The following is a 15,298-nucleotide window of genomic DNA, read 5'->3' as shown; positions in this document are numbered from 1 at the left end:
ATCAGGACCAATTTTTGGATGATCATGTTTTCATTTGCCTTTGAGATAACTAAAGACACAAAATATCCTTCATATTTGAAAAGAGAAAGATGTGCGTAAAAATCCTCACATCTATATGGAAAATTCTAAAATGCAAAATGTAGGACAACATACCAACCTCAGATATACTCCAGGCTGCAGAAATGGCTAAAGAGTAGTTTTTAATGTCAGAAACAAAGTTCAACTTAATATAGTGGCTCTAAATGCTTTTGCCACCAAAACTTCCAGTGCCAAATTCAAGTCCCATATTTAGTAAGAACTGGATCCTTACATGCGCCACCCTCATCAAAAAGTCTTTAATACACAAAAGAGACAACTTCTTTTACAACGAAACAGGTGGGGCTGAAACTAACTTTTAAAAAAAATATTTTTTATTGCCTTCATACAGAACAGGTCTTCTATTGTACCAAATTTACAGACTTGACAGCAAATGTTGTCATGTCCAAGGGCAATCGAAATAAACAAATCTGCTCAGACAATAGACTTCTCTGTAGGCTGGGTTCACTTTAAAAACTTAGAGAAACAGAATCAGGGATTTTTGTTTTCCAACTGATAAAGCCCTGGTTTCCCAATGAGAGGACATAGACTGTTGTAGAGCAGAGACTTATTCCTTGGTGTATAACATGCAAGTATGTCGAACATAATATAAAACCTTCTCTTTATTAAAATCAGGAGAATCCTTCTCGATTGATAAGATCATAGATTGCCAATCATCTTATGCAATGTATCTTACGAATTATAAATGTGGGATTCAACATGTGGGGCGCACATATCACCAGAAGCGTTTCTCGGCAGTAAGCCGTTTCTTCAGAGGTATGTAAGGCATCATCACATACATGCGCTATTGATATAGGGGAAATGACAATCACATGAATGTCAACAGCCAATCAGGAACCACTAGACCACATGACCGCTAGATGACATGACCAGAGAATTTACAAATTAACTCAGTAAATGGCATAGATTGAAACTGCCAAACAAACTGGGTCAACAGTCTTCAGTTCAAAAGTAATAAAATAAAATGGAATTAATCTTAACATGATCCACAAGTCGTCTAATTAAAATGAAAACAATTTAAATAAAATATATATGCACTAATACAATAACCTATTGAGAATAACAGTACATAAATTATAATAAATTATACTAGTACGAATAAAGAAATAAAATACAAAAAATATGGAAAATAATGAAAAATATATATAATACCAAAATATATTTATAACCATCACATCTATTCAGATTATAATTAGGCTGGTGCCAATAAAAACATGCACCAGCGGAGATAAATAAAAAGTATAGGGAAAAAATCCGACCCAACTCACAAATTACTTCAAAATGTATAAATACAATCTAAAGCAACATAAAATATTGATTTTACTGCAACAATGTAGAACTAATATTAGTTTTCACTAAATAAGTATGCACTGATCAACTCACCAAAAATAGATATTGGAGGAGACCACACAAGTCTCTTATACCTCTGAATCAGTTGGATTCTTTATAACAAAATATAATACCAGTATTAATTGAAGAAATTCACAGTGATGATAATAATCCTCCCAAGAAGTGCGTGACTGAGTTTAAATTAACAAAAATATATAAATTAATGCAAATGTATAAAATTCACAAATCTGTCAACATATTAATTTAGAGCTTACTGGTCATATAGAGATGAACCCAAAAATACAGAATGATTTAGATATTGTTTAGTTCTATAGTATCATTAAGACCAAAAGGTAACAGGGTTTTGAGTCTAAAAATCTAATAGGCTTCAAACTTACAGAGAATATTGAAACGATCCCCTCCTGTTTTTGTTAGATTTATCTGTTCTATTGCCCGGACCTTAAGGCCCTCAAGTTTCTCTTTTTGACATACATTGACGTGTGAAGCCAAACTATGTGATTTGATGCCCTTCATTATACTGCGACGATGTTCTTGGAACCGCACACCTACTGAACGGATTGTATGGCCAACATACTGTATATCACAGTTGCAATTAATGAGGTATACCACATATGTGGACCAGCAATCCAGAATTTTATCAATCTCAAATCTTTCTCCTGTTGCAAAGAAGATGAAATCTGTACACTTATGATCGGCATATAAACAAGTATTACACTTGGCTCTTTCACATTTATAAAAAAAAAAAACATTGGGCCTGGTGCCTAACCAGCCCCCTACAGAAGTATTTGAAGGGGGAATCAACTCGCTCGTGTTGCTTTTAAAAAAACTGGCAGATAGACTATCTTTAAGGTTCTTAGACTTTTTGAAAACCGTATTTCTGCCCTTATTGATATATGGACCTATGAATTAATCAAGTCCTAACTGGGCAGAATTTTTAGTTACAATACGCTTAATCTCTCCAGTGTGACTATTATATTGAGTGGTAAATACCATAGATCTATCAGGACTAACGATTTTGGGATGTGGAATGAGAAGACACTCTCTGTCCATGCTTGCAACCTCATAATAAGCTTTTAGAATTAGTTTTTCTGGATAACCTTGCTCCATAAAGGCTTCAAACAGTCTATCAGTGAGCTTAATGAAGTCTCTTAAATATGAACAGTTTCTCCTCATACAGAGAAATTGACGTCTAAGTATGCTGTTCTTCCAAGTATGTAGGTGACTACGCTTATAATGCACAAACCTGTGTGAATCAATTTCCTTGGAATAACTTTCGGTAACAATAGAAGATCCACTTGCTCTTAGACTAACATCCAAATAATTAATTTCTATTGGATGGTGAGTACTCATAAATCTGAGTCCAAAATCATTTCTGTTAAGGTGCAGAAAAAAAAGAAATAGATTGAGAATCCCCATCCCAAACAAAAAATAATTTGGAGTGATCCTGGTCCTCTTTGGTAGATCCATTGACAAAGTCAGAACCCCATATGTACGCAATACTCGGAGTGAATCTGGTCCCCATGGCTGTGCCTTTAATATGTAAATAATACTGAGAATCAAACAAAAAAAAATTGTGATAAAGAATAAAATGAATGACAACCAATATAAAATCACATAAAGACCACGATATCCTGTTTTAATAAATAATGCTTAACCGCATTAATACCCTGATGGTGAGGGATATTTGAATACAACGCTTCCACACTTTAAATTAAATTCAGAAAACTCATGGTGTCTTTAATGTGTGATTTTAACGTGAAACTCAAAGGCTGCAAATGTGTAACAAAAAAAAAAAGAGAGATTACTAGTGAGAGACCCGACACCTGAAATGATCGGTCTACCAGGAGGTGAGTTAAGTGTTATATAAACCTTGGGTAAATAATACGTGGCAGTGGTAGGATATTTATTATACAGGAAACCAAATATTTCTTTTGAAATTACACCACTAGCAAATGCAGCATCTAATAGAGGTCTTAAATCACTCTGAAAAGTCAAAGTAGGATCTTTCTCTAGCCTAGAATAGAAGAGACTATTATTAAGCTGTCTCATAGCCTCACAATAATAGTCACTCACATCTTGAATGACCAAGCCCCCCCCCCCTTTTCTACTGATTTAACAATAACCACAGAATCATTTATGTTCTTTTAACGCTTGCCTCTCATGGAATGTTAAATTGTCCCTAAGAGGCTCCTTGGTTGCTTTGTCACATAAAGCTCTAAATTCATCCATTGTTGTTTTTTTTTCTAAAAGCTCTCTATAGGGGGACCCTTAAACTGGGGTGGATAAAAATTGGATTTCTTACAAAAAATCCTATTTTGACCTGGGGAATTAATATCAAAAATCTCAATTTCAGGGGTTGTATCCATACCTAAACTTTCTCCTCTTAAGGATTCTAGATGTATAAGTGCTAATCTATCATCTTTGTGCAATATAAAAGCTTTATGGACAAAATAACGCTTTCTACTTAATGTCCTAACATACCTATTCAAATCGACAATCAAATCAAACAAATTCGGTTTAGTGGCCGGGGCAAATTTGAGTTCTTTCTCCAATAATCTAAGTTCAGATTGTGATAGCTTCCTAGATGAAAGATTGAAAACACCCTTACTGGTTAATACCGGCTCGTGTTTTTTACGTGATTTAGCAAGACCTGCTCTGGATCCCCTGACTCTTCTTCTCTTGTTCTTTTGGAAGGAAGGAAACTTTTTTCCTGTACTTTTTGTGCGTAAGTTGGAGCAAACATGCCATCTCCTAAAAAAGTAGAGGTGTTAGAGGAGGCAGAGGCGACTTGTTCATTAAATCCATATTTATCATAATTATTCAAACCATTAGAGGATGGAGGGAAAATTTTTGTTCCCTTTGGCTATATGAGGATTTCCTTATGGATTTGCCCCTATATCCAATGGTACTGTTCTCACTCCTATTATGGTGTTCCCTATGGTCAGGGTCAAGTTCATTGATGGCCTCTATGGTCAAAATCTATGTGGGGATCTAGAAGGAAATCCAACATGTTCCTTTGAATGGAATCTCCTCTGTCCTGCAGGTATCTGGAGCATGAATCAACTCTAAACCTAGAAGGGTTCTTCCTTCGTTTATGATAGGATCTAACTTGGTCCATTCTATAATCCTCACGATCCGCATCTAGTTTATCTTTCCGTGTAATGGGGGATTTCTCAAAATTTTGTTAATCTTAAAATCGCTCTCTTTAAAACCTTCTGAATTTTCATATTGTTTAAGAGAACCCTGAATGTTCTCAATTTCTTCTTGTAAAGAATCAACCTTATTTCCCCTATATTTAATAAAGAGACGCATTAGGGAAAAGGAGCAATTATACAAAGTCATATTCCACTCCTTATTAAAATTCATATCTTCCTGAAAAGAGGCAGATTTGAATAGCCACAGACCTCTTGGGATGATACCTCCATCGAGGTATTTCTGAAGTGTAATCTGATTCCACCAATGACGTGTTTCTGCCAAACACAGGGATTCTAACTTATTAAAAAGTTTATACATTTCCAGATTGCTATCGCCAATGTTACCTAATGAAGAGGCGATTGATCGAGCTGAACAGCCCTGCCTTCTTTCCATCACACATTTCAAGGGAGACATATTGAGTGAAAACATTTATATTTATATATTTTTGTTAATTTAAACTCATAGTCACACACTTTTTGGGAGGATTATCATCATCACTGTGAATTTCTTCAATTAATACTGGTATGATATTTTGTTATACCTCTGAATCAGTTTGATTCTTTATAAGAGACTTGTGTGGTCTCCTCCAATATCTATTTTTGGTGAGTTGATCAGTGCATATTTATTTAGTGAAAACTAATATTAGTTCTACATTGTTGCAGTAAAATCAATATTTTATGTTGCTTTAGATTGTATTTATACATTTTGAAGTAATTTGTGAGTTGGGTCGGATTTTTTCCCTATACTTTTTATTTATCTCCGCTGGTGCATGTTTTTATTGGCACCAGCCTAATTATAATCTGAATAGATGTGATGGTTATAAATATATTTTGGTATTATATATATTTTTCATTATTTTCCATATTTTTTGTATTTTATTTCTTTATTCGTACTAGTATAATTTATTATAATTTATGTACTGTTATTCTCAATAGATTATTGTATTAGTGCTGTCACGTTACCAGAGGGATTTCAACTGGATACTGATAGTTCAGCCAAGATTGACGTTACTTCAGCGAGGGGCGCGGAGTCTAACAAGTGAAAGGTGTTCACCAGTGATTCCCGCAACGGAATATGGGCTTTTGCGGCTTCCACTTGCAGGTCGCGGTCCCCTGGAGAAGTTCTCAGCGAACACGACAGACGGAGCATAGAATCAGGTAGAAGTAGTGCTGTCACTTGATAGTGGCGTTTAGCCAGGAAGTTTGGCAGCGTTGCCACTTGGGAGAGGCAATATAGCTGGGGTGTTCAGCGATGTAGTCACTAGGGAGCTGGTTAGCAGGAAAAGATAGTGCCGCCACTTGGAAGTGCTTTCACTGGAATGTCAGCAGCGTAGCCACCTAGAGGTGAATTCCCCGGAGAGATGTAGGTTGGGAGCTGAAGCAATAGCAAAAACACAGGAGCTGTTTCCAATCTTAAAGTCAGGGACTGACTGAAAGAACCAGCATTGAGTTCTGGTCAGAGGTGGTAGATATAGTGCAGTTCCTATTGGACAGCCAATAGAGGGCAGTGAGAACACATAAAACAGTTAGACAGTTCTGCGCATGCGCAGAACCACTGAGCGCCGAACGGAAGAAGGGGAGAGACAGCGCTGGAGGGCTGCAGCAGCGTGGACCAGGTAAGTGAAAAAAAGAAAGAGTCTTGGTGGGGAAGGCCTCTGGAATCAGCGGACACACACGCCGGCTCCCGGGGAGACAGCGGGAGTCCGGCATGTGACAAGTGCATATATATTTTATTTAAATTGTTTTCATTTTAATTAGACGACTTGTGAATCATGTTAAGATTAATTCCATTTTATTTTATTACTTTTGAACTGAAGACTGTTGACCCTGTTTGTTTGGCAGTTTCAATCTCTGCCATTTACTGAATGGCTGTTGACATTCATGTGATTGTGATTTCCTCTTTATCAACAGCGCATGTATGTGATGATGCCTTACATACCTCTGAAGAAACGGCTTACTGACGAGAAACACGTCAGATGATCTAATTACCTATCTGGTGTTGGTCCTCATAATTAACCCCGGGGCTTGAATCCAAACGAGCTTTTGTACTATTTCAACGAGGAGAACTGATATTCTTGTGGATTGTTACACTGAGACTGATCGTTTACAATTCCAATATCTACATGCTCATGGAAAAGAGAAGTACCTGTTACACTATACTGCTGGGTGGTGCCATTTGCACCTAAGGGTGCTTTTTACACTGGACACTTTTTGTGCATATCTTTTGAGCCCTATTAAAGACTGATTACACTATTGTCTGTCTCGACTATTCCACTATACATATTTTTCTCTGGACGTTGTTTGTTCTATTTGGTTGTTTTTGGGATCCATTTTTGTTTTATCAATATTTTTTGAATGCTGCTTGCATTCTATTGACATTCTGGATTCTTATATGATCATTCATCAGTGTATATATATATATATATATATATATATATATATATATATATATAAAGGGATCAAACAAGGATAGTATTGAGACTATCTCCAGATTATTTGTTATACTATATGTGATGTATTTGTTCAGGTGTTTATGTGCTATCTGTATATTAGTTTAATTGTTTATCTTTATAATTTTACTCAATGCTTTGCACTCTCTTTCCTTTGGTCTATTTTGTGTTACATACTTACAAATAATTGTCTATACCAAAGTATATGCTTTTTATATATATGTTTTATTAAACTAATTTTAAACTTTAATCTGAGATCTACGCTCCCTATTGTTGTTGTTTAGGTATTTACTTTTGGGTACAGAGCCCATGTTTTGGTGAAGCTACGATCTAGATTAGCACTGTTTATTGCAGGCCTGCCCTCCAGATGTTGTTAAACTACAATTCCCAGCATGCCCTTCCAGCTATCAACTGGTTGTCTACCAGCATAGCATGCTGGGGCTTGTAGTTTCACAACACCTGGAGGGCCGCAGGTTGGACAGGCCTGGTTTATTGTATTAATATATTGTGGAGTATTCTAGAGTCCAACCTTTCTTCTATTTTAGTATTATTCCTTGGTGGCTTAGTCTGTGTCAACCTAAAGCCTCAGAGAAAGGTATTCAATGGCAAGTGCAAAAATTCCCTCTTCTCCACTGCATTATTTGGATAAATGTCATGCTTTAGTTGTATATATCAAAATATCAATTATAGCATGACATTTATCCAAATAATACATTAGAGAAGAGGGGATTTATGTACTTACCATTGAATGCCTTTCTCTGAAGCTCCAGAGGAGTCTAGTAAAATAGGATTTTTATACTTACGTAAGATAATTTTCCTAGTCCATTGGGGGTATAATGGTAGCGAGGTAGGCGTGTGGCACTTTAAGAAAGCTGTTAGATAGCCCTAGCTCCTCCCCTCTATACCTCCCCTTCCTGCTAGGCTCCAGATTATGTTTAACCAAGCCCCACAGTAAAAAGGAGATAATATTGAAAAAAGAATAGAAAAGAGAAAACTTTAACTTTTCTTGAACAAAAAAGAGACAACATCTCAAAAAAAAAAGAGAGAAACCAGAATGTCAAGGGTGGGCGCCCGGTGTCCCACCAATGGACTAGAAAAAACGGATTTTTACTTAAGTATAAAACTCCTATTTTTTCCCCACATCCTATTGGGGGACACCAGGGACATCCCAAAGCCACAGTTATGGGTGGGAACACTCAGAAGAAACAGTGCAAAGCACCTTTCTCCCAAAACTTGCATTCCCAGATGCAAACATATTGAACCTGTAAAAATGTAAATGTGTGAATGGAAAACCAGGTGGCCGTCCGACACAGCTGCTCAGTCGAGGCAACATGTTGTGCAGGAAGCGCTTACCGACCTTGTGGAATGAGCCCGAAGAAGATCGGAAACAGGCTATCCCGCCCCAGAAATATATATTATATATATATGTTCTAGATGCAACCTTAGGTTGGAATGAAGGCTTAGTCCGAAGAACTGCCCTATCCTCATGAAAAATAAGAGGAGACTTGCAAGGCAAAGCTGCATGTTCCGAAACTCTTCTAGCGGAAGAGATGGCCAAGAGGAAAACTATTTTCCAATTCAAAAACTTTAATTCCACCGTGTCCAAGGATTCAAACGGAGAATGCTGTAAAGCATTCAACACCACGTTCAAATACCAAGGTGCAGCAGGAGGAACATAGGAAGGTTGTGCATAAAGCAGCCCCTTAATGAAAGCCTGAACATCCGGCATAACAGCCAGTCTTCTCTGAAGGAAGACTGAGAGCGCCGACACCTGACCCTTAATCGAACTAAGGTGCAAACCAGTATCCAACCAATGCTGCAGAAACATAACCAACCTAGACAACCGAAAAGAGGTAGGATACCCTTTCCTTTCATACCAGGCAATATATGTCTTCCAGACACGATGATATAACTTGGCTGAACCCCGTTTGCGAGCCCGAAGCATGGTCTGCACCTCACGCTCGGATAGACCCTTAGCTCTAAGGATCATGGGTTCAACAGCCATGCCGTTAAAGCCATACGTTCGAAACCGTGATGATAAAACTGTCCTTGACTTAACAGGTCATAACGGCAGACACCACGACTGGCCTCCCGCCATGGAAAGAACGTCGGAGTACCAAGCTCTCCAAGGCCAATCAGTATGACCAGAACGCGTCTCTCTTCACTTTCAATAAGTAAATTAGGTGGAACCGCTACTGAACAGACATGGCGTCCATGGAGAAAGCCAATGTATCCCTCAGACGGGGGCAGAAGAGCTGAACTTTGTGAATCAACCAAGACGCCATCATGACGACGTCCGGTTGACCCCACCTGTCTACTAACTGGCGAAATACCTCTGGATGATGAAAGGACCATTTGCTGGGATGCAAAGTCTGCCTGCTGAGAAAATCAGCTTCCCAATTCTCTACGCCTGGAATAGAGATCGCCATGACTGCCTAAACGTGGGCATCAGATGTTTACCATCTTCTGCAGGGCCACAATCTTGTTCGGAGGCAAGAAAACCCGCTGTTTTTGGGTAATGAATAGCAGTCCGAAAAAAAATCATTTGCTGGGTTGGAGTCAACTTGGACTTCAAGTTGAGAATCCAACCGTGGGACTCCAGAGTCCGGGTTACTAACTGAGACAGGAGTACTGCCGGAGACTCAGCCTTCAAAAGATCGTCCAGGTAAGGGATGATCGTAATCCCTTTGGATTACAACAGCGCAGCCATGACCGCCATTATTTTGGTAAAAACCTGCGGGCAGCGGAGTTACCACCAGAGCACCTCCGATCCCCTGCTCCAGACAGCGCGCAGCCGTTCTTGCTGTGCGCTATTCTTTGATGTAAACACCTAACTGCTGGCAAGTTGACCACCCCCTTACTGAGCACTCTTCCCTCCTCCATCCCCCGGGCGCAGCCTCCACACATAGAAAGAGCACAGCAGCTCTGCGTGAGGCGAGCCACGGATGCAGCTCCTACAGAACAGCCGATGCGGCTCACACAGGAGGCTCCTGCAGACACACAGTCTGCATATGCTGCCACCTGGAGAGAGGGGGTCCACACACCGGAAGTACCAACAGTAGAAAAACAAACAAACAAAAAAAAACAGGCTGCTAGCAGACAAACGTCCTACAAAGCCGGGCACTTAAACAAAGCTGGAGCCTAGCAGGAAGGGGAGGAGCTAGGGCTAACAGCTTTCTTAAAGTGCCACATGCCTACCTCACTACCACTATACCCCCAATGTCCCCAAATAGGATGTGGGAAAAAAAACATATTGCTGTGGGTATTCAAAGCTAGTCCCTGACCAGAGAATTAGAAAGCAAGAAAAGGTCTGGACCCTACTGATTACTGCAGAGTCCTGCCTCCACGGTGATAGATAAGTGTGTTCACAGTTGATATACACATATACATCTATACCACATAGAGACAAAAGTGCAGATCCATTCTGTTTCTGAGTTGCGTAATTACAGTGTTGTATTTTACTATCCTACAAGGACATGGTAAGTTTCAGCCTGTTAGTGTTTTCCCTTCTGGGGAACTGTTCTAAATATTCAATGAAGCTATATATTACTGCCAAGTTCATGTGGCCCAGGTTACCAACCTGTTGCACCACCGGTACCCAACGTCCTTTATGGTTATTAAATTGCATTAAATAACCAGAGTGAAGGCATGGTGCAAACTGTAACTTTTATTCTAATAGCAATGTATGTATAGAGGAGCCTTACTTTGCAGTATTTAGTGAATGAGCTGTGATGACCTTCAGTACCATGCATTATTAATGTGATGTGCCAAGTTCTATTCAATTCAATTCTACTCTACTTTGTTTGCCAATTGCTCTTTTAACCGACACAATTCTACCACAGTGAACTGTAATTACTGACAGGCAACCAGGTTTAGTTAGGAATGTAAATTGTTACGGTCAGTCTGATAGAAATGTAGGGTTATTTAACCTGAATATTAAGAAATGTCTCACAGTTCATAACGTGATTGATTAGTTGTTGGTATGAAAAAACTGGTTAGTGAGCTGCATCAATATTGTGATGGGTTGCTGTAATGGATATTAAACTGTATATTGATTTCTGTACATTTTAAACCATTCACATCCTCCCACCAGCTAAATTTAAGTTTACCTTCCTATTAACTTTCCCTTTAATAAACGCACCATGGCGGTTTTTATTTATATGCTGCGCCTTTTTATTCCTGGGAGGTCAGTGTGCATTCTACCAAGTCGTCCCCTGGTATGTCAAGCTACCCATCTCCCAAGAGTGCAGCAGAAAAGATTTTGGTGGAAGCACTCATGCCAACAGGAGATAAAGTGTAAAGTAAACTCAGCATATTTGCAAAACATCTCTCAGGGCCGGTGTGAGGGGGTGTTACATAACTATAAATAAGAGCTTGCTATGCAATGATCAAAATATGTGGGTCAAGTAGGTAATTGTTTGTAAATACATTTCTATGGATGTGGTTAAAGAATTACATAACAATAACAAATTCAAAATAATTTAAAGATATATGCAATAACTTGACATTAAATGATGAAGTGTGTATACTTAATTGAAATACAATGTCAGAAATAGAGAGCTTGTATTTAAATTACTGGCAGAGAATATAAGAAAATAAATAGCTCATTCATAGAAGCCCTATGTGTAGTCTAGGTATCTAGTTTGTGAGATTTACACTAGAATAAGGCAAGGGTTAAAAACACACAAACAAAACAACTCACTGGCAGGCAAAAGCCAGTGGTTAGCTGCTATCAGCTCCTCATTCCCTTCTTCCAAATTTTCAGCACTTGGACCTTCCTCATTTAATTGAAAAATATGTACAAATACATTGCACTTGCTGAGATCAATCGGCTGCAATACAAAAATAAAGCAAATAATTAGTTATGGCAACTTATGACAATAGTTTAATACCCTGAATATATTTGGAAAATAAAACAATAACTATAGAAGACACACTGGGGCATATTCAATTAGCTTTCGGATTCGCGGTAACGCGCGTTACCGCGAAAAGTGCGCGTTCTTGCGGGTATTACGGTACCGCATTAACAGGGATTTTCGTTCGCAACCCTATGGGCTGCGAACTAAAATCCACGTTATTGCGGTAACGTGTATTAAGTTTCGCGGCTGTTCCGGCGCGTTACCGCGAATCCGAAAGCTAATTGAATATGCCCCACTATGTGTAGTTACATAATTCTGGTGAAACTAAAAAACTATATACAGTCCAGAACATACTGATACAGATGCAACCAAAATCTTCTGCAACCAAACAGCTAAGTCACAGGATTTTGTTAAAAAAAAATTTTTTCAATGTTGATACAAAGTATCAAGTACAAAGAATCATGGGTTTAATATAAATACATGAATCAAGAGAATTACTCTAGCAATAAATAAAGCAAAAATGATAAAACTTTGTAGGTGTGTGATGTGGAGTGAGCTTAAAAAAAAACCTCAATTGAAAAGGGCATTAAACAGGTTCACAGGATTCTTTTATCACGAAAGTTAACCCCTAAGTTTCAGACATGTACATTGCACCAACACACAGTACTATATATAATTGCTACACTCAAATGTCTTTGTAATTATACATAATATTGTGAAGCAATATGGATTAATTTACTCATGTACTAAATAAAGAAGATAAACACAATTATGAAGTTTGCTTAATATAGGTATAGCGTGTTTAAAAAAAAGGCATGGAGCCATTGGCTGCCGTGTGCCATAATTTGACAGAGCGGGGAAGATTATAGTGTACAAATAAAACATGAACTAGTTATATTGTATAATGCACAGAAGGAGAAACTCTCTTAGGGGGGAGATTCAATTAGCCGCAATGTTCCCGAAAGCATCTAGCGCATTTTTCCGCGGTAAAAATATCCGTTTATTTTTGCTCGCAGCTCTATGGGACGCGAGTAAAAATGAGAAGATATTTCATTAAAAAAAATACGCGTGCAGTGTTTGTTCCAGAAACACATCATTTTTAAAGCTGCAATTACGGCTAACCCTAACACCTTACATGACAGTTGGCATTACAGCTTTAAAAACTTTTCATATGGTGGTCGCCATTTTCAATTACGTAAAAACGCAGTGCCGTTATTACTTCTGATCGGGATCTTTGAGAACACAGTCGGGATACTGCTCGTCATTAAAGGTAAGTCTAGATTTTGTTAATGTCGCTGAAGTCACGTTCGGGCATATTTAATGTCTATGAACTAGTTGTCAGTGTTATCAGCACCATTAATTAGTACCCCACCAGCTTTATGTGCATCAGATTTAAAGTGGCACAGTGGTTCCAGTCCTAGAACTCTACTGGCACTAGAAACATATGTTTCTAGTGCAATTACAGTAAATATTTGTGATTTTGTATGCAGTTCTCTCCTTACATATTCAATACATTGATGGTGCATGTGAAAGAATGCAATTCACTGAATATTCAAATAAAGCAGTGCCATATCTGCCAATATTTGTCGCTCCATCAGCGGGACGGGGCGTCACACCAAGAAGCGTGCATAACACTTTTGAAGTGTTATGCTGCTCCCCTACTCCCCTTCAAACACCATTCTCGTGCCATGCAGAGCAGCAGTGAATGACACATAAATTAGATGACAATAAAACATTATAAATTGCAATAATTAGTAGCAGGTTTCTTCTGCAAAAGTATGCCTTACCTGTCTATCTTTCAGCTTTAACTCTGTATCTACAATAGCCACAGAATTTACATTTTTCACTAAAAAGATGTCATCAAACTCTGTCCAAGTATAATCACCAAATACAACACTGTGCCTATTTAATAACTGCATAACATGAGCTCTTACATCTTCGGTCTTTGCAGTGCTAGAGTTTGAAAGAAAAAAACAAAACAAAAAAAAACCCATTACACAATAAAACAAATCTATTGCACAAGTGATTAGTTTAATATAGCAAGTAGGAAATCTCATAAGTTACCTGGTTTTGCAAGCACTACATATAAATATAACATGCTCGAAAAATAATTTAAATGTCAGATTAAGGGTAGTGGCACATGCGGCTTTAAACCCTGGGAAACCAGGTACACGACGCTATATTTGCAAAGTTTCTATCACTATAATCTCTAGGAACACAGTATCAGCGATACTGTGCCAGGAACCCATCACTTTAATTATCTGCTATGCGTAGTCATACAGTGTTTAAGAGCCAGTGCTGATATGTACAAGTGTACAAAGCATCCATGTATTAAAAGTTTTGCATGTAATAAACAAATTATAAACTGAACTACACACATATAACATGAGTGTATGTGTGTCTTTGTAGGGCTAACATTTAGTGGCATATGATTTGCCTTATTTTATATTTTGAAAATGTCAATACAAACCTATTTGATTTTTGATGAACTTGTACATGCACTTGAAGAGAGTCAGATAAATTAGGAAGAGCTTGTTTTAAATCCCCAGCTGCTTCATCCATTCTTCACGCTTTGTACTACTCTAGTTGCAAATGGGAGAAAAATATATATAAACTTACATGAATAAACATATAATTATATAAATTAAATGGACAGTAGAATTGTGCTTCAAGACTGGGGCCATGGATTCAATTCTGAACAGGGCCCTATGTCGGTGGAGTTTGTATGTGCTCCCTGTCCTTGCGCGAGTTTCTCCTGGTATTCCAGAAAGTTAAACTGCTGACAAAATACACCCATGGGTGTGTGTGGCAGAGAATTTATTAAGCACCAATGGAGCAGGGACTGATGTGAATGATTAAGTGTTCTCTGTAAAACACTACTTAATATAGTGGTACTATACAAACAATACGAAATAAAATAAATAATTTCACGAATAGTGCTTTGGCATATGGCAGTATTAAATCGTTGAAATTAATATATTGTCTATACACAATGGGCCCGATTCACTAAGGAAAGTAAAGCTAAAAAAAAAAATTAATAACTTTGAAGTAGAGATGTTCACTGGCCCCCGTGATTTGGTTTTGGATCTGTATTAACTTCAGGTTTTGGTAAAACAGCCCTTGTGTGTTTTGGATCTGTATATTTTTTGAAAAATTGCTAAAATCCCATATTTTTTCTCTTTTTTTGTTCTTACATTAACCTCAATAACACTTCCCAGTCAATTTTGATCACCTCAAAAGGTCTCAATATTATTTTCATGCCCTTTTGGCCAAAGATATTGTGACCTTTGAGGTGGTTAAAATTGACTAGAAAGTGTTATTGTTAGCTGGCTGCTAAGCGACAGAGCTA

At 38.0% G+C, this 15,298-nt stretch overlaps 1 protein-coding gene across 1 annotated transcript in view; it reads right to left on the bottom strand.

Moving 5' to 3' along the window:
- The window catches only part of TRIP13 (thyroid hormone receptor interactor 13), a 53,033-nt gene that overhangs the window by 30,834 nt on the left and 6,901 nt on the right, over positions 1-15,298 (bottom strand). The window contains exons 2-4 of the mRNA XM_075212691.1: positions 14,420-14,531; positions 13,737-13,902; positions 11,793-11,922 (exon numbers count right to left, since the gene is read on the bottom strand). Coding sequence (XP_075068792.1) covers positions 11,793-11,922; positions 13,737-13,902; positions 14,420-14,511 — 388 coding nt within the window. The 5' untranslated portion in view covers positions 14,512-14,531. The remainder of the gene's footprint in view (positions 1-11,792; positions 11,923-13,736; positions 13,903-14,419; positions 14,532-15,298) is intronic.

Source organism: Mixophyes fleayi, chromosome 5 (genome assembly GCF_038048845.1).
Source record: "Mixophyes fleayi isolate aMixFle1 chromosome 5, aMixFle1.hap1, whole genome shotgun sequence".
In the NCBI taxonomy this organism is placed as follows: Eukaryota; Metazoa; Chordata; class Amphibia; order Anura; family Limnodynastidae; genus Mixophyes; species Mixophyes fleayi.
This window is presented reverse-complemented; position numbering and strand designations above follow the sequence as displayed.